Source organism: Syngnathus acus, chromosome 16, assembly GCF_901709675.1.
Source record: "Syngnathus acus chromosome 16, fSynAcu1.2, whole genome shotgun sequence".
NCBI classification, from domain to species: domain Eukaryota; kingdom Metazoa; phylum Chordata; class Actinopteri; order Syngnathiformes; family Syngnathidae; genus Syngnathus; species Syngnathus acus.
The window spans coordinates 11,921,102-11,937,164 of NC_051101.1; the positions used below are offsets into that span (position 1 = coordinate 11,921,102).

General features: G+C 41.8%; 4 protein-coding genes across 7 annotated transcripts; all 4 read right to left on the reverse strand.

Annotated features, from left to right (window-relative positions):
* Nucleotides 1-369: 369 nt before the first annotated feature.
* Nucleotides 370-2,523, reverse strand: LOC119136210. Of its 2 annotated transcripts, none has more exons than XM_037274536.1 (6): nt 2,102-2,523; nt 1,763-1,856; nt 1,580-1,692; nt 1,444-1,498; nt 1,182-1,283; nt 370-1,114 (listed from the first exon to the last, which is right to left on the reverse strand). In XM_037274536.1, the coding sequence occupies exons 1-6, from the start codon at nt 2,275-2,277 to the stop codon at nt 578-580; spliced, it is 1,077 nt and encodes a 358-aa protein (XP_037130431.1). In that variant the 5' UTR covers nt 2,278-2,523; the 3' UTR covers nt 370-577. The 2 variants fall into 2 exon arrangements, with proteins under 2 accessions (XP_037130431.1, XP_037130432.1); XM_037274537.1 differs by having other exon boundaries at nt 2,446-2,517.
* A 1,069-nt stretch (nt 2,524-3,592) lies between these two features.
* LOC119136121 (neuronal acetylcholine receptor subunit alpha-7-like) lies at nt 3,593-10,809 on the reverse strand. Of its 2 annotated transcripts, none has more exons than XM_037274363.1 (10): nt 10,624-10,809; nt 8,825-8,964; nt 8,194-8,238; nt 7,895-8,001; nt 6,847-6,926; nt 6,506-6,673; nt 5,745-5,939; nt 4,815-4,901; nt 4,637-4,746; nt 3,593-4,556 (listed from the first exon to the last, which is right to left on the reverse strand). In XM_037274363.1, the coding sequence occupies exons 1-10, from the start codon at nt 10,673-10,675 to the stop codon at nt 3,756-3,758; spliced, it is 1,785 nt and encodes a 594-aa protein (XP_037130258.1). In that variant the 5' UTR covers nt 10,676-10,809; the 3' UTR covers nt 3,593-3,755. The 2 variants fall into 2 exon arrangements, with proteins under 2 accessions (XP_037130258.1, XP_037130257.1); XM_037274362.1 differs by having other exon boundaries at nt 7,895-8,004.
* Nucleotides 10,810-11,440: 631 nt separating this feature from the next.
* LOC119135829 (tripartite motif-containing protein 35-like) lies at nt 11,441-12,985 on the reverse strand. Its single transcript, XM_037273780.1, has 3 exons — nt 11,792-12,985; nt 11,670-11,694; nt 11,441-11,525 (listed from the first exon to the last, which is right to left on the reverse strand). Exons 1-3 carry the CDS (start codon nt 12,852-12,854, stop codon nt 11,441-11,443), a joined length of 1,173 nt encoding a protein of 390 aa, XP_037129675.1. The 5' UTR covers nt 12,855-12,985.
* LOC119136194 (tripartite motif-containing protein 35-like) lies at nt 11,555-15,428 on the reverse strand. Of its 2 annotated transcripts, XR_005100673.1 has the most exons (2): nt 14,077-15,428; nt 11,555-11,600 (listed from the first exon to the last, which is right to left on the reverse strand). XR_005100673.1 is itself a non-coding variant. In XM_037274512.1 (1 exon), the coding sequence occupies exon 1, from the start codon at nt 15,335-15,337 to the stop codon at nt 14,147-14,149; it is 1,191 nt and encodes a 396-aa protein (XP_037130407.1). In that variant the 5' UTR covers nt 15,338-15,428; the 3' UTR covers nt 13,700-14,146. The 2 variants fall into 2 exon arrangements, 1 of the variants encoding a protein (XP_037130407.1); XM_037274512.1 differs by lacking the exon at nt 11,555-11,600 and having other exon boundaries at nt 13,700-15,428.
* Nucleotides 15,429-16,063: the final 635 nt, after the last annotated feature.

A 16,063-nucleotide genomic window follows, 5' to 3' on the forward strand; every position in this document is an offset into this window, starting at 1 on the left:
TGGACTTTTAATAGTTGAACCCGAGACTCACTTAGGACACGCCCTCTCTGCATTGCGAGATGACAATGGACAAAATTAAAAATAAAGAAATAAGTGAAAATAAAAAATATTAAGAAATGTAAAATTAATTTCAAATCATGTATAGAAATAAAAACATTAGAATATATATTACAAAATAAACCTAAAAATAATACAAAAATATTTAATTTTTAAAATAGCAAAATAAATGTGGGGATAGATTAAAAATATAAATATCTATTTCAAATATAATAAAACATGTTTTTTCACTTTTATTTTTGGTTTTAAATATATATACTAAATAATTCAATTATTAGTTTTTTTTTTCACTTTTATTTATTTTTGTTTTGGTTTTCAATAGTTCTATTTTCACTAAAAAATAATATCATCTAAAGACAACAAATTTAAAAAACACGAGTCATTTTATGTCAAACCATTTTATTAAGACTAATAAACAAATGTACAAAAAGTAAGAAAGAGAATATAAAATATCTAATAAATTCCAAGTCCATCAATTCCTTCTTCCCTGTTAAACAGCGGCGGAGAAGCATAAAGAGTTTTACTCTTCGTTCAGGTAGACCATTTGCACAATGGCACTCAGGACACTGTTTCGTGCAGTGACTAAGGTTCCATCATAGTCCATGGTGTTGTAGTTTACAGAGCCCTCAACGAACTTTTGGAACAAGCTTTGGGTTATGTTACAAGCGGCGGCAGCGCAGAAGCAGCAGAGTTGACCTTGTGCCACGTATTGATGCAAGACTGGGATCGGACCCAGAGCGTTGACCAGCATCATGCCGATGGCCTTGCTGGCATTGTCAGATCTTTGCGGCAAAGTCCCGCTGATGGTTTTCTCTTTGGCGGGTGGCTCCAGCTCCTCCAGAAGCTTGTTCAGAGCCATTTCTATGATACGCAGCACCAGGGACCTAGTAGCACTGTGGAACAGTGGGCAAAGATCTAGTCTTTCTGCCATGGTCATCTGGGTCTTGTTCAGTAACATCAGAAGCTTGTTGCAAAGTTGGCTGAGGAAAGCCTCGGTGTCTCGTTCGGCTTGAGGCAGCAGTAGTATCCAGAACTTTCGGAGGCCTTCAAGCGTGACCTAGGGAAGACAAAAAAAAGATAGTTAAGCCACTGAATTGCTGCATGGCGGGAAATAATTGACGTACCTTCCTATTGAGCAATCGCGATAGGCGTGCCTCTTCCGTTAGTTCCATGTAGACTTCAGTCTGAAGCTTATTCAAGTTTAGGATCCGTGTTATTGTCCAGGCCTGGAAACGGCATCACCATTTTTTTAATCCACAAGTTATTTTTTTTCAGTAGTTCTAATGTACAAAGTGAATCTACAGACTTTTTTATCCCCACATAACTTGATAAAATATTTACAGCATCTGCATTAGTTTTACTTTCTTTCAACTTTTCAGGACTTACCACTTGAATCATCTGAAGCGTGCTGGGATCCACACTCTTTTCCATCTCCTTGTACCTATCAAATTTACACAAATAGTTAATTCATTTTGGGTGAATTAATGAAAATATGTTTTAATATTGTATATATTCCACCCACTCTTGCTGGAATTGTCTTTTCTTCATCAACCACGCCTTCATGTCTCTCGGCAACAGGCACGGTGGGACTCGGTTTTCCATGGCCAGGAGCACAAACTGCCTCATGAACATTTTCTGTATATTCAAAGAGAAAACATATTATTGATAGATTGAAGTATTAAGATATCATTTCCAAATCTTTTACCTCTGCAGTGGCCATTCGTTGCTCCCTCGCTGATAAAGAAGTCGTTTTGAGGAGTTCTTCAAGCAGGTTGAAGGAATCCTCGGTGAAGTAGCATCTATGGACACACACAAAAAAAAGTTTTAGAAAGGGAAAATACTTTAAAAAGCAAACTGACAATATTAGGAAAAAAAGAGTGCAATTATATTAATTTCCACAAAATAATTTTTAGCATCCTCTGCACATTTAATGTAATTTAATTGTATACCATATACAACAAATTTCTGACTTTGTATTTTTTTATAGCGTTTTAATATTTATAGCGTCAAAATAAATAAATGTTTCGGAAATATTTATACATACTTGATAGACGTTACATTTCCCATTCTTGAAAACGTGAGAGCTCCGTGCGTTTCTGCTGGTCTGATGCTTTTTGTTGAATTGATCAAGTTTGGAAGTTGCCACATATATATAAGTGCAAAAAGCTCTTTCATCCTCTTAGATCTCCATTTGTCTCTTTTATCGCGCGTTGACGTCATTGAGACGCAACTTAGCAACGGACCAACCAAAGTTAACCTTGCATCAATAGTGAAACCGTTTCTTTCAATCAACGTTTACTAAGACATAATTCACGTTAGGATGACATAAAAGTATTAAAAACAGTGCCCTCTTGTGCTAAAGTCGCAAAAGGAAAATGTTGCACCTACCATTTGTTTTACCGTTTCCTTGCTAGCACTAGCATGCTTTGTTGCAAGTTAGCTTTAGCGCTAACAGTTGAGTTCCGTGCGTAGATTTCAAAATTAAAGCTCAGATGCTTAAAAAAAGGAAGTCAAGTTAAAATGTTACATTGCATGACAGTACTCTGGGAACTTAAAATGTCTACAATCGGTTTTTTTTTTCACAAAATGTGAGACACTGATGATGAAATAGCTGATGTTTATGGTCAAATAAATAAAATGTAGTTAACTTTAGGCCAAAGTCACCAGACCAAATAACACTAGACTAATTTTGTTGCAGTTAATAAAATACAAGGTTTTAATAAAAATAAAAAAAAGTCACATTCAACTAAAACAATTATGAATATTTAATACTATCACTTGAGGAATGTTTAATAGATTTGAGGCAATTATTGTCATCCATGCATTTTTACGATGCAACGCATGACATCCTCAGTCGTCGTACCGTAGCACACGACACACACGTTCCCATGAGTGGGAGTTTTTCCGGTGTGTGCCGGTGTTGTCACAGTAGAGCACGTCTTCTAAATTTATGACCCTGCGTTTCATTGCAGCTCGCCAGCACAGTCGCTTGTTGCAACTGTAATATATACTCAGCGGCCGCTTTATTAGGTATACCTGCATGAGCAAATTTTGCCTGGACAAGAGTAAAAATACTCCGAAGGTGTTTGTTGTTTACATGGCAAGGTTAGGGTCACTTCCCTCAAGCTGCCTCCCTCTTTAATGGCCAATCATTTTAAAAAAGTGTAAAAGCCTGTTTGCTTCCTCAGCATGTTTCACTGTTCGCTCTCTCTCGGGCATATTCTTTATTTTTTATTTTTTTGCATCCTCTGCATAGCTCTCCTCCTCCTCCTCTGTCTTCAATCATCCCCTCTGTCTCATTTTCTACCTTATCGCTAATCACTTCCTCCACCACCATCACTCTTGGGCTAGTTATCCTTCACATCAACCCCTTCTGCATCCTCTTAAAAGTTCCAGAGGTGTATCAATCTTACTGTTAGGTCTTTATTTTACAAATAAAATGGCTCAAATATTGTAATGCCGTATGTAAATCATCCCATCCATCTGGCATAAATCCATATGTAGCATCATTGCTTTGAAGAACCACCAATCTCGATTGAACATCTAAACAATTTGTTTTAATAGCCAATAACATGGAAATGTACATGCACGCAATTTCCACATTGCTCACTTTGCATGCAGTTCTCATATTTTCACGATTCCTTTATGTTGCTTGGTCAAACGGCAAAATTGCGTTTGCAAAAAATCCTGGTTGCTTCTTAGAGGAAGTCTTTGGCCAGAGATTCTCCAAAATTGGGTGCGGCCATGAGAATGGCGATGGTGCAGATGATGTTGAAGACGCTGAATCCGACCAGACACAATCGGTCGATGACTGCTGCGGCGAACTGCCACTGCTCGGCCAAACTGAGCTGGCGGTCCTGCTCGCGAACCCGTTCTACCAAGAACTGCACTTCTGTGAGAAGAGCTTGGAGCTGGTTGTCCACTGCTCTGCTTCCATTGAGGCCACTGTGGGCGTTTGAGGTGGCCGCCCTCCCTGAGCCCATCCCAGTTTCTAATCCACCTGGCCCGGGAGACGTAGTTGTCGATTCTGGGTTTAGCGACAATGGCGTTTCCTGCGATTTCCCAGATGAAAGGTGATGACTCGGCATATCTGCCCCTCCATCCAGTGCCTCTCCATCTTCACCTACAGGTCCGTAGGAGTTTCTCATTTGACTGTGACTTTGGGCTTCTGCTGTGGGTGAAAAGCCTTGGAAGCCTACGTAAGGCAGATGACCGTTTGGTTGAGGATGTAGATTGGGGCCGGGTTCTCTGTGGATGGCATGTGGGATGATGATGGCTCTGGAGATGCATCCGTGTGGTGGTGAGTGGTGAAGATGAGCCAGACTGGCTCTCAAGGAGGCCAGGCTCTGAGGGAGAATGGAGGTCAGCTGGGTGGCAGGTGAAGACAGGGTCTTGCTTTGAGCGTCTGCCTGGCTGTGGGAAAGATCTTGTTCGGTTCCCTCGCCTGGTCGTTTCATCCGGAGAAACCAAGGAACCCACTGCAGCAGAACCAAGTTCACCTGAGAAAGAACAACAGAAGACAACTTGGTTTCAATGTTCTACCGAAGCTTGAAAACAGAAGACAAACGGTCAAACTCACCCAATGTGGAATTTGGCCATTGTTGGGGTTGTGGTGATGGAACTGAAGAACAATGACCGTAGCCACGACGGACATGCCAACAATCACCATGGTGCTGGCAAAATACTGCCCTGAGATAGACACGGTCCACATCAAATCCATTGTGACCATTGTCAAACTAAGAACTGAAGAAACTGACCTATGAGCGGTATGGAATCCGAAGTGGCGGGCATGATCTCAGCAACCATCAACATGAAGACTGTCAGAGAAAGTAGAACAGTAATGCCTGGAAGAACGAGATAAAAATAATCATCCGTATTGGAAGATTCCTTCAAGTTGGATTTGACAACTTTTATCATGCCTCGAGCTCATTTCAGCAAATGTCAAAGGATGAACTCGACTCTGCGTGAGTTTTGCATTTGACTTGGGATTCTTGCGACAGTAAGTGTGAAATAAGCTGACTTGTTTAAAGGCTTTATGTTATGGAAACTTGACTTTTTATTGCTTGTGTACGGGAGTGCCAGCTCAGCCATTAAATCTGAAATGAAACCATCAAATACATTTTGTATGGCTATAAATTTAGGTCCTTGGGGTATTGCGATGAAAGCGTGTCAGACGTCGCATCTTTAAAACAGAACGACTCACTGAACATGTAGACCGCTATGTTAGCTTCTTATGCTAGCTGGTGACTGCTTAGTTGCTATATGCTTACCATCTGTGATTAAAGGTTAGAGTATTTTATTTTATGTTATTTACATATGTAAAATTGTGTTTTGAAAACAATGTTCCACCAGTTAAACCCAAAAAGTATCTCTCCCTGAAAACTGCTATGTTAGCTTATCATGCTAGCTGGCGTGTCGCTTGTGATCAAAGCCATGTTTGCGAGTCAACCAGATCAACATTCCACCTCTCTTGTGATTGGACGTTGAGGCACCATTGTAATTTACTTAGTATGCTGTGTTTGATTTTTAATTTAGCTGACAATTTTTTTCCTCTGATCTTCCTTCTTGTCTGTTCTTTCTTCTCCTCTCTGTCCCATCGCAATTCTCCCTCAAGCGTCTCCAAAGCGTGACCAAAAAAAAAAAAAATTTCAATTTCTCACACTCCTGTCTATTTACTGTCTCCTCACCCAAACTGATCTTCTCGCCAGAGTTGGCCGGGAGCAGAAAGACCAATAGCGTCATGGACGAGAGGAGCACGCAGGGAATGAGAAGGTTGAGAGCGTAGTAGAGGGTCCGTCGGCGTAAGGTGACCACAAAGGTCACGTCCGGGTAAGGCTCTGCGCAACATTCGTAGAAAACTTCGTGGCGACCGCCGGGCACCTCTGAGGGAAAAAATAATGCTTGGTTTGATGGTCCATGAATGACCTTGCTCAAGAAGATAAAGTAGACACTTAGAAAATCTTCTTACATTCAAGTTTTTTTGTTGTATCTCTCTTATGGGTTTCTTTTTCTGTCTCTTAAAAGGGTAACGGATTTCTCTTGACACCTCACTGTGCTTTCTGTTTTATGTTGAAATTCAAGATAAAGCTGCTGCCATAGGAACTGAAGCAAAACCAAAGACTTGCTGTGTAGGATGTTAAATTATGAACTGCAGTAGAGCTCATAAAAATATTTTAGAATATAAATGAGAGGGGAAATAAGTGGGAACTTGTCTGTGGAAAAAAAAATAAAATCCCATCAGAGAGCAACCTTCTTGGTAGAAATATACTATATATAGAATCATGGAGGACGCAGTGGGATACCTCGTCTACAAACGTTCACTTCTAGTTATGCATTCGATTTAAATAATGAGGAACATTACGGTAATATTTGAATCTCTGGTCATGTCGGTTTCTGCTGTTAACTAACACCCATTCAAAATGAAATGATATTTCATTTTCAACCTCACCCAATAAGTCCCACTCTCCATTGGGCATGTATCCCGACACATCTGCCTCCTTCATCTGGATGTCCAGCAACCAGCCGTCAAACGTCCAGGAGCCAAACTTCAGCTCGCATCGCTGAATATCAAAGGGGAACCAGCGTACGTCCACGTTACACGTGCTGATAAAAATTCCTTGGAAAAAAAAGTGTAGAAAAAAAAGGGATCATTTTTGGAGAGGGAGAAAATAATAAAATAAAATATATAATATAATATATTATATATATAATAAATATATTATAATAATATAATATAATTATTTTTTATTTGTGTTTATAATAAATAATACTGAACAAACAGCAACTCACCTGGAGGCAGATACTCACAGAAGCCACTGGAGTTTACCAACACGTTGGTCTTAAAGGTGCTGTCAAACTTGTCGTGAGCACTGCCGAAATATTGTTATTCTGACATATTCATCCCGTATGGAACGCAGCATGTGTGTGTGTGTGTGTGTGTGTGTGTGTGTGTGTGTGTGTGTGTGTGTGTGTGTGTGTGTGTGTGTGTGTGTGTGTGTGTGTGTGTGTGTGTGTGTGTGTGTGTGTGTGTGTGTGTGTGTGTGTGTGTGTGTGTGTGTGTGTGTGTGTGTGTGTGTGTGTGTGTGTGTGTGTGTGTGTGTGTGTGTGTGTGTGTGTGTGTGTGTGTGTGTGTGTGTGTGTGTGTGTGTGTGTGTGTGTGTGTGTGTGTGTGTGTGTGTGTGTGTGTGTGTGTGTGTGTGTGTGTGTGTGTGTGTGTGTGTGTGTGTGTGTGTGTGTGTGTGTGTGTGTGTGTGTGTGTGTGTGTGTGTGTGTGTGTGTGTGTGTGTGTGTGTGTGTGTGTGTGTGTGTGTGTGTGTGTGTGTGTGTGTGTGTGTGTGTGTGTGTGTGTGTGTGTGTGTGTGTGTGTGTGTGTGTGTGTGTGTGTGTGTGTGTGTGTGTGTGTGGTGTGTGTGTGTGTGTGTGTGTGTGTGTGTGTGTGTGTGTGTGTGTGTGTGTGTGTGTGTGTGTGTGTGTGTGTGTGTGTGTGTGTGTGTGTGTGTGTGTGTGTGTGTGTGTGTGTGTGTGTGTGTGTGTGTGTGTGTGTGTGTGTGTGTGTGTGTGTGTGTGTGTGTGTGTGTGTGTGTGTGTGTGTGTGTGTGTGTGTGTGTGTGTGTGTGTGTGTGTGTGTGTGTGTGTGTGTGTGTGTGTGTGTGTGTGTGTGTGTGTGTGTGTGTGTGGTGTGTGTGTGTGTGTGTGTGTGTGTGTGTGTGTGTGTGTGTGTGTGTGTGTGTGTGTGTGTGTGTGTGTGTGTGTGTGTGTGTGTGTGTGTGTGTGTGTGTGTGTGTGTGTGTGTGTGTGTGTGTGTGTGTGTGTGTGTGTGTGTGTGTGTGTGACATACCTATTATAAAGCAATATGTCAGGTGTCCATATTTGATCTGCAGTGAAGCGAAGGTTTTTAACTCCAGGGTACTCTGACTGATTCCACTGCAAGTAATGATCATACCACTGCTGAGGGACACAAATATATCTTTCATTGATAGTTTAACGGATGCTCAGATTAGCATAACAGGCATAAATTATACATGTGCGGGTATCTGTATTCAATTTATGTTCCACCTATTCTTGCCATCTGTGTTGCTGCGTGGGCTTGGCTATTTATATACAGCTATAATAACAAATGATTAATTAATAACTCACCATCTGCAGCCAGATATTTGTGGTGAGGATCTGGTTCTTTTCATCCTTGGAAAATGCAAACATAGAAAAAAAAAAAACTTTAATCTGTGAAGTGATTATTTTCCGGAGATTTTTTTATTAAAGAATTGTTCAACCTTGGCAGAGCCTACTGGGTGCCATTGTACAGTTGGCGGTTATTGATCACTTTAATTACAGTAGCTTGTGTAAACAAGGCTATTTGGAGTCAAACTCACATGTAAGAGTATTGGTAAAATTGTAATTCTATGTTTTGTTACCGTTAGGTAGCACTTAACGAGAAAATGCCATCACAAGAACATTTGAAAAAAATCTGACAAGAGTGACCATGCAGAAAAAGTCCCACAGAGGTAAAACCAAAAACTACAAACAGTTGCCAAAAAAAGAAGAATTGGTAGCAAATAAGGAGAGGGTCTAGATATTCAATTTAATAAATAAGAATTACCAATGACCAATGATTGCCCCGTTTATTAACCGCATCTTGTATTTTTGCAACGGACCCTCTCCACCCTTCACTTTTTCACATATGTAGTTGAGTATTATTCTATTCTGAATAATATATATATATATATTTGTGCCATCATTTGTGTTGTGCTGGTTGTGTCACTTTGCCTACCACATCCATGACTTGCATGAGAGTGATGGAGAAGTGGACGGTGAGGCCGTGGGAGTCGTTGGCCACGGGCCTCTCCATGGGGTTATAATCCCTCAGCAGCTCCCTGAGCAAAAAGCGTTGATGGGGACCCTGACTTGTCTCTTGGTGGGTCGATAGAAGGGGGACAAGTGGAGATGGAGAATTTGGAAAGTATTGATTATGTGGGGGAAAAAATAGGAGAAAAGAGCCATGGAGAAGAGAACGCTGTGTCAGAAGAAAGCAAAAGAGTAATAGAAGCTCGCTACTTCTAATCAATTAAAGCCCCTGATTGATCACCGGCCGACACGCCATCTCTTCCTGCTGTTGTAAAGATGTCCGCTTGGTTTCAGGCGCAGAAAGTCAAGCTGTTAAACGGGGAGATAACCAGCGGGACACATAGCATTCACTGGAATATGAGCTTTCACTCCTCGGCCCATAACTCCACATGAGGGGGCTTCGATTCGGTGATTTCTCAAGAGGGTAATTATACAGATGTGGACACAAGGATCACTCAACAGTTACTGCTCATTTTGCATATGGACAAAAGCGTCGAGCTAGTCTTTGTGATGGCTGCACCAGTCCTTTCAGCAAATGGGTCAGGTATTTTGTAGATGAGGTTTCAAATAGAAATAATAATAATTAAAAAATATTTGATAAGTTATTATTTATTATTATTATCATTATTATTATTATTATAAAATAAAAACAAAATATTGTCCATGTCAGCACACCCGTTTTCTGAGGGCTCAAAGATTGCAATTTGGAAAAATTCGGAAAACCACATTTTTGTGTGAAAACTCGTATCCCAAAGAAGTACTCACTGCCATATAAACCAGCATGATATAAATACCCTACATTTTATTGCATCCGTAAAAGTTTATGCTCACTGCAAACAGGACCAAAATAAAATCACCCACTACTTATATGTAGCTTGTTTTAATCATCCAATTTCAGTCAGAAAAAGCTAAGTGAATGCAACAAATAGTACAGGAATCTTGATTATGGCAAAGTTAGGTTGACGGGATTTAAGAACGGATTGGTCTGTACCATCCAGCCTCTGTGAGTGAACTTCCTTTTCATTATCAATCTTCTCCGAACCTTTAATACCAAGCATATTCATTTTCAACCTACTGACCAGGGGCGTAGCCAGCATTTTTTTGTGTGGGGTGGCCAGGGTGGTATAATGACTCGGGCATGCATGTGTCAATCTTTATCATACCATCCACAGTCAGGGTTTTGTCGAATAAAATATCATCCAAGTGGCTCTAGCCACCCCTGGCCACCCTGTAGCTCCGCCCCTGTTCCTCACAAAGTAGACGAACTAACTCTCATCTGCACAGAACTTGAACATTTTTTTTAAAAAAAAGATCCATCTAAAGTAAATACATTATTTTTATTTATTTAATCACAAAAATTGCATCTGAGCATGGGTGTGTAAACTTTTTATACCCCTGATTTTCAATTTAAAAAAAAAAATCACTTATACAGAATTTAATTGCCATAGCAATAAACTGTTGATTTTTAGGGTGTGTATGGTGCAGGAATTTTTTATTCAAAGGGTCAAGCCGTTTTAGGTAACCACTTAATGACCCGTAATTAATATCTCTTTATCGTAGCATGATTGCGTCAATCCTCTCATGCATTGGAAACCTCTCACACATGACGCTTGTCATTACAAAGCAGCTTCTTCAGTGGCGCAAACGTGCAAGGTCACACGCGCGCACACACACACATGCAAACGTAAACAAAACCACACTTGTTAGAACCCAGAAGTCACTCACCGGGCAGCCGGGTGGCAAGTGTCAAAAGCCAAAGTGCCGCAGCCTGCAACATGCTGCGTGCATTCCCCCTTCGTCTATGCGCGGGGAAAGAGTCTTGGAAGATGATGGATAGATCCAGATGTGAGGAGAGGTTGAGTGTGAAATGAACAGCGGCGGAGCGAGGGAAGAAGCAGGAGATTGGGGGAGGGAGGGGGAGAGATGGAGTGAAACAAACACTAGTGGGATGGATGGCGGGGGGGGGGCTCTGTTTGGCTTGTACGTGCACCACATGCAGCACTCGTTTTTTTGGCACTTTGTTTAGTGATGGAAGTTCATCATTTGCAAAATTCATCAATAGACCCGCTCCGTCCCCTATTTAAAGGTATTGAACGTAAAGTGAAGAAACAAAACCACAATAGGTGACAAAATGATTGGCGCTCTTCAGCGCAGTACAATACGTACTTGAATCAACTGCTAGCGTTCATCTGTAAAGTTCACAGTAGAGAAATGCTGACGCCTAGTGGACGTTACCGCAAATGACAAAGAAATACTTAACACTCGTCTGAGTCACGTTAAATCCAAACAGACACACACACGAATAATACAACTTTTCTCTCAAATTTATTTATTTATTTATTTATTTATAGTTTATTGAACAGATCAGTCGAACAAAAGAATGCTCGATGACAATCTGGAGCAAAATATCGTCAACCTCATCAGGAAATCATAACACGAAGTTCAAGTGGACGTATTTTCAGAGGAGTGCTACCATTCGTCCAAAAGTAAGGAAACATTTTCTCGTTATTAATATACCCATATTTACGGGGATTGAATACGTTCAAACGGGAGTTGGTATCACCGTTGTAGAATATAACCGATCCGTTACTGGTGTGCGCTGCAACTCGTATTTTGCGTAGTTTGGTCTGCAAGAAAAAATTTATATATTGGCATGTTTGGTTTGTGATTTTTCCCTCCTTAACATTCCCCACTGGAAAACCACTTGCTTCCATGGTCTCTTGCAGACAAGGGTTAGGGTTATCCACCAATGTCCAGTCTGGGATGTGTACCTCATGGTACCCGGGTCCCGAACGCCTGTTGTGAAAGTGAAACGATGCAATGTTTTTTGCAAACATTACGTATTTATCACGACGACATGTGAAAAAACATGCTGTTATGTCATTTGACTGACAAGGATCCCCCAACAGTAACCCCACTGTCCAGTTTGTGTGGTTTCCCACCTCAACATCCCACACGTGTTTTCCCGTAGCCAAAGCAGAACCGAGCACACCCTTCCACTTGAACTGTCCAGGATTCTTTAGGCGCCGCTGGTCTATTCCAAATCTCACACTGGTCAGGTCTTCAGACGGACTGAGGTCTCGATGGGCTGTGTTGGGATCCAGAATGATGGGACTGTAGGGGACAATTGCCATCATGTTTTCCCACACGTAGTACTTGAGGTTGCCCACGTGTTTGACTTCATCCAGGAGAAATCCCCTTGGGAGCTGCTCGGGCTTGTCGGACAGCTTCTGTATTCTGGTCATCAAAGTCTGGAAGTTATTTATGGAGGAAAGGTCGTCAGACATCAGCTCTAACATCTTCTCTGCGGTTCTGATCATGTCTGAGAGAGCGGCCATGTCCTCAATTTTCTTCTTCATCATCTGAGTCTTGTTCTTCTCTTCTTCCTTCACAGCAGACAACCTGGCCTCCTCCTCAACCTGCAGGAAGTGCCGAAACTCCTCGAAATCCTTCTTAATCTTGCTTTCCACCTGCTCCCTCTGGACCTTGATGTACACGGATTGTTCATTGCAGTAGTCCCTTATCTCATTAGAATCTTTCAGTCTTTTCTTTGCATCCTGCAGGACTTCTTGGAATTTCTTTTTCGTATCTGTTACAACTTCATTAATGGGGCGGAACTTGTGGTTGGTGTGGATTTCCGAATCTCTGCAGATGAGGCACACAGGCTCCTGGTCGTCCAAACAGAAGAGTTTGAGTTTCTCCTTGTGCAAGCTGCAGATGTCATCTGACTTTGTTGAAAAGTTCTCGGACACGTTCCTCAGAGCCAAGTTCAAAGGGAGCTCCATCGAGCTGCACTCCGTCCTACAGACTGGGCACGGCCGACTGCCTTTCTCCTCCCACCACTTCTCCACACATGTACGACAGATGCTGTGACTACACGGCAGCTCGATGGGTTCCTTAAAGATGTCCAAACAGGCCGGACATTGGAGATCCTCCTCAACTCGGCTAGCCATCATTCAACAAGCCTTCAACGAGCACTACCAGATCCCCAAGAACTGGTTCTCCTTTTATTTTGCCCTGACCGCAGAAAAAACACACGCCTACCTGAAACCCATCAAACTAGCTTCCCCACATTACAAAACTCGCAAAACAAAAGCAATGAAGTGGAAAGCACACACCCTTAAAATTGCTTCATTCTGCACAAAACAACGTTGTTGTTGTTTTTTTACAAACTTAACAAATCTTTTTTTTTTTTTTGTAAAACAACCTAATGTTGTGGCAGACAGACAACTTTCTGGGTCGGTCTAATAATACAAAGGCCTCACGCAGGTTCTCCTTTTATTTTGCCCTGACCGCAGAAAAAACACACGCCTACCTGAAACCCATCAAACTAGCTACCCAACATTACAAAACTCGCAAAACAAAAGCAATGAAGTGGAAAGCACACACCCTTAAAATTGCTTGATGAAAAAATCCTGGGTTGTTCTGCAAAAAACGTTTTTTTTTGTTTTTTTTTACAAACCTAACACATCTGGTTATTTTTTTTGTAAAACAACCTAATGTTGTGGCAGACAGCCAACTTTCTGGGTCGGTCTAATAATACAAAGGCCTCACGGAGTCCTCGGCGATAAGTTTAAAGGTGGATTCAACCATGTAAAATTTTAACCTTTACAACTCACGCAGTCCTCGGCGATAAGTTTAAAGGTGGACTTGGAATCAACTGCTAACGTTCTTCTGTAAAGTTCACAGTAGAGAAATGCTGACACCTAGTGGATGTTACCGCAAATGACAAAGAAATACTTAACGCTCGTCTTTGAGTCACGTTAAATCCAAACAGACACACACACACGAATAATACAACTTTTCTCTCAAATGTATTTCTTTATTTATTTATAGTTTATTGAACAGGTCAGTCGAACAAAATAATACCTGATGACAATCTGGAGCAAAATATCGTCAACCTCATCTGGAAGTTATAACACAAGGTGCAAGTGAAAGTATTTTCAGAGGAGTTGCATCATTCGTCCAAAAGTAAGGAAAGATTTTCTCGTTATCATTATACGAGGTATTGAAACTGTTCAACTTCATGTTATCACCGTAGGCGAATGTAACCGATCCGCCTTTGGTGTTTGCTTGAACTCGGATCCTCTGCATTTTCTCTGGAAAGGATCTTCGGAGTGGCAACGCCTGACGTACAATTTGGTCTCTCCTGTTTGTGATTGTTCTCTCAACATTCACCCTTGCTTCCATGGGTTCTGGCAGAAAAGGACCCCCATCCACCAATGTCCAGTCTGTGATGCGTTCCAGCTCATGGACCCCTAATTGTAACCCCCTTGTCAGCACCCAAGAGTTTTTGTACAAACATTTTGTATTTTTTATGACGACATGTGAAAATCCATGCATTCACGGTCTTTGGCAGCCAAGGATCCCCCAACAGCATCCCCACTGTCCAGTTTGTGTTGTCTCCCACCTCAACATCCCACACGTGCGTTCCCGAAGCCAAAGCAGAACCGAGCACACCCTTCCACTTGAACTGCTCAGGATTCTTTGGGTGCCGCTGGTCTATTCCAAATCTCACAGTGGTCAGGTCTTCAGACAGACTGAGGTCTGGATGGGCTGTGTTGGGGTCCAGAATGACGGGACTGTAGGGGACCATTTCCTTCATTTTTTCCCACACGCTGTACTTGAGGTTGCCCACGTTTTTGGCTTCTTCTAGGAGAAATCCCCTTGGGAGCTGCTCGGGCTTGTCGGAAGGCTTCTGCATTCTGGTCATCAAAGTCTGGAAGTTCTTCATGAGGGAAAGGTCGTCAGACATCAGCTGCTCCTCTGCGGTTCTGATCATGTCTGAGAGAGTGGCCATGTCTGTGCTGAGAGCCTTCATTTTCGTCTTCATCATCTGAGTCTTGTTCTTCTCTTCCTCCTTCACAGCAGACAACCTGGCCTCCTCCTCAACCTGCAGGAAGTGCCGAAGCTCCTCGAAATCCTTCTTAATCTTGCTTTCCACCTTCTCCCTCTGGACCTTGATGTACACGGATTGTTCATTGCAGTTGTCCCTTATCTCATTAAAATCTTTCAGTCTTTTCTTTGCGTCCTGCAGGACTTCTTGGAGTTTCTTTTTCTTATCTTTTGCAACTTCATCAACGGGGCGGAACTGGTGGTTGGTGTGGATTTCTGAATCTCTGCAGATGAGGCACACAAGCTCCTGGTCGTCCAAACAGAAGAGTTTGAGTTTCTCCTTGTGCGAGCTGCAGATGTCCTCCGACTTCGTTGAGATTTGTGAAAAGGTCTTGCACACGTTCCTCAGAGCCAAGTTCAAAGGGAGCTCCATCGATCTGCACTCCGTCCTACAGACTGGGCACGGCCGACTGTCTTTGTCCTTCCACCATTTCTCCACACATGTACGACAGATGCTGTGACTACACGCCAGTAAGACGGGATCCTTAAAGATGTCCAAACAAGACGGACATTGGAGATCCTCCTCAACTCGGCAAGCCATCATTCAACAAGCCTTCAACGAGCACTACCAGATCCCCAAGAACTGGTTCTTCTTTTATTTTGCCCTGACTGCAGAAAAACACACGCCTACCTGAAACCCATCAAACTAGTTTCCCCACATTACAAAACTCGCAAAACAAAAGCAATGAAGTGGAAAGCACACAGCCTTAAAATTGCTTGATTCTGCACAAAACAACGTTGTTGTTGTTTTTTTACAAACTTAACAAATCTTTTTTTTTTTTTGTAAAACAACCTAATGTTGTGGCAGACAGACAACCTTCTGGGTCGGTCTAATAATACAAAGGCCTCACGCAGTCCTCGGCGATAAGTTTAAAGGTGGATTCAACCATGTAAACTTTTTGAACCTTTACACCTCGGAGGCGCTGACGCTGAACGATGTCTGACATCTCCTGGTTAAAATTGGTATTACATCTTTCAATGGTCCTAGCAACAATACACGTTTTAATTTTCAGAAATTAATCGGGGACCGCCCCGAGTTCGGCCCGCTGGCCACCAGTTGCATATTATATACCATCCAGAATAATGATAAACCCATATTTACATTTATATTCAATATTTTTCTAACACTGATACACAGGAAAAATATGTCAGATAATATTACTTAGTTACATTTGACCAATTGCGAAAAGACATTTAATTTAAATGGTCTTTTCTTGCGAATAATAAAAATATTTAAAATTGAGAAACGCAACTCTCGTGACGCAATAAT

Bases quoted from the DNA above. Each gene is read 5' to 3' on its own strand.
- LOC119136194 (XM_037274512.1), bottom strand. From the start codon at position 15,337: ATGATGGCTTGCCGAGTTGAGGAGGATCTCCAATGTCCGTCTTGTTTG.
- LOC119136121 (XM_037274362.1), bottom strand. From the start codon at position 10,675: ATGTTGCAGGCTGCGGCACTTTGGCTTTTGACACTTGCCACCCGGCTG. The intron at 6,927-7,894 runs GTATGTCACACA...ATATTTCGGCAG, and splicing joins GACATATTGCTTTATAATAG to TGCTCACGACAAGTTTGACA. The intron at 5,940-6,505 runs GTGAGGTTGAAA...TTTTTCCCTCAG, and splicing joins TGGAGAGTGGGACTTATTGG to AGGTGCCCGGCGGTCGCCAC.
- LOC119136210 (XM_037274536.1), bottom strand. From the start codon at position 2,277: ATGACGTCAACGCGCGATAAAAGAGACAAATGGAGATCTAAGAGGATG. The intron at 1,857-2,101 runs GTATGTATAAAT...GTGTGTCCATAG, and splicing joins GGAAATGTAACGTCTATCAA to ATGCTACTTCACCGAGGATT. The intron at 1,115-1,181 runs GTACGTCAATTA...TGTCTTCCCTAG, and splicing joins CGCGATTGCTCAATAGGAAG to GTCACGCTTGAAGGCCTCCG.
- LOC119135829 (XM_037273780.1), bottom strand. From the start codon at position 12,854: ATGATGGCTAGCCGAGTTGAGGAGGATCTCCAATGTCCGGCCTGTTTG. The intron at 11,695-11,791 runs GTCAGTCAAATG...CTTTCACAACAG, and splicing joins GTTACTGTTGGGGGATCCTT to GCGTTCGGGACCCGGGTACC. The intron at 11,526-11,669 runs GTACACATCCCA...TTTTTCTTGCAG, and splicing joins CGGGACCCGGGTACCATGAG to ACCAAACTACGCAAAATACG.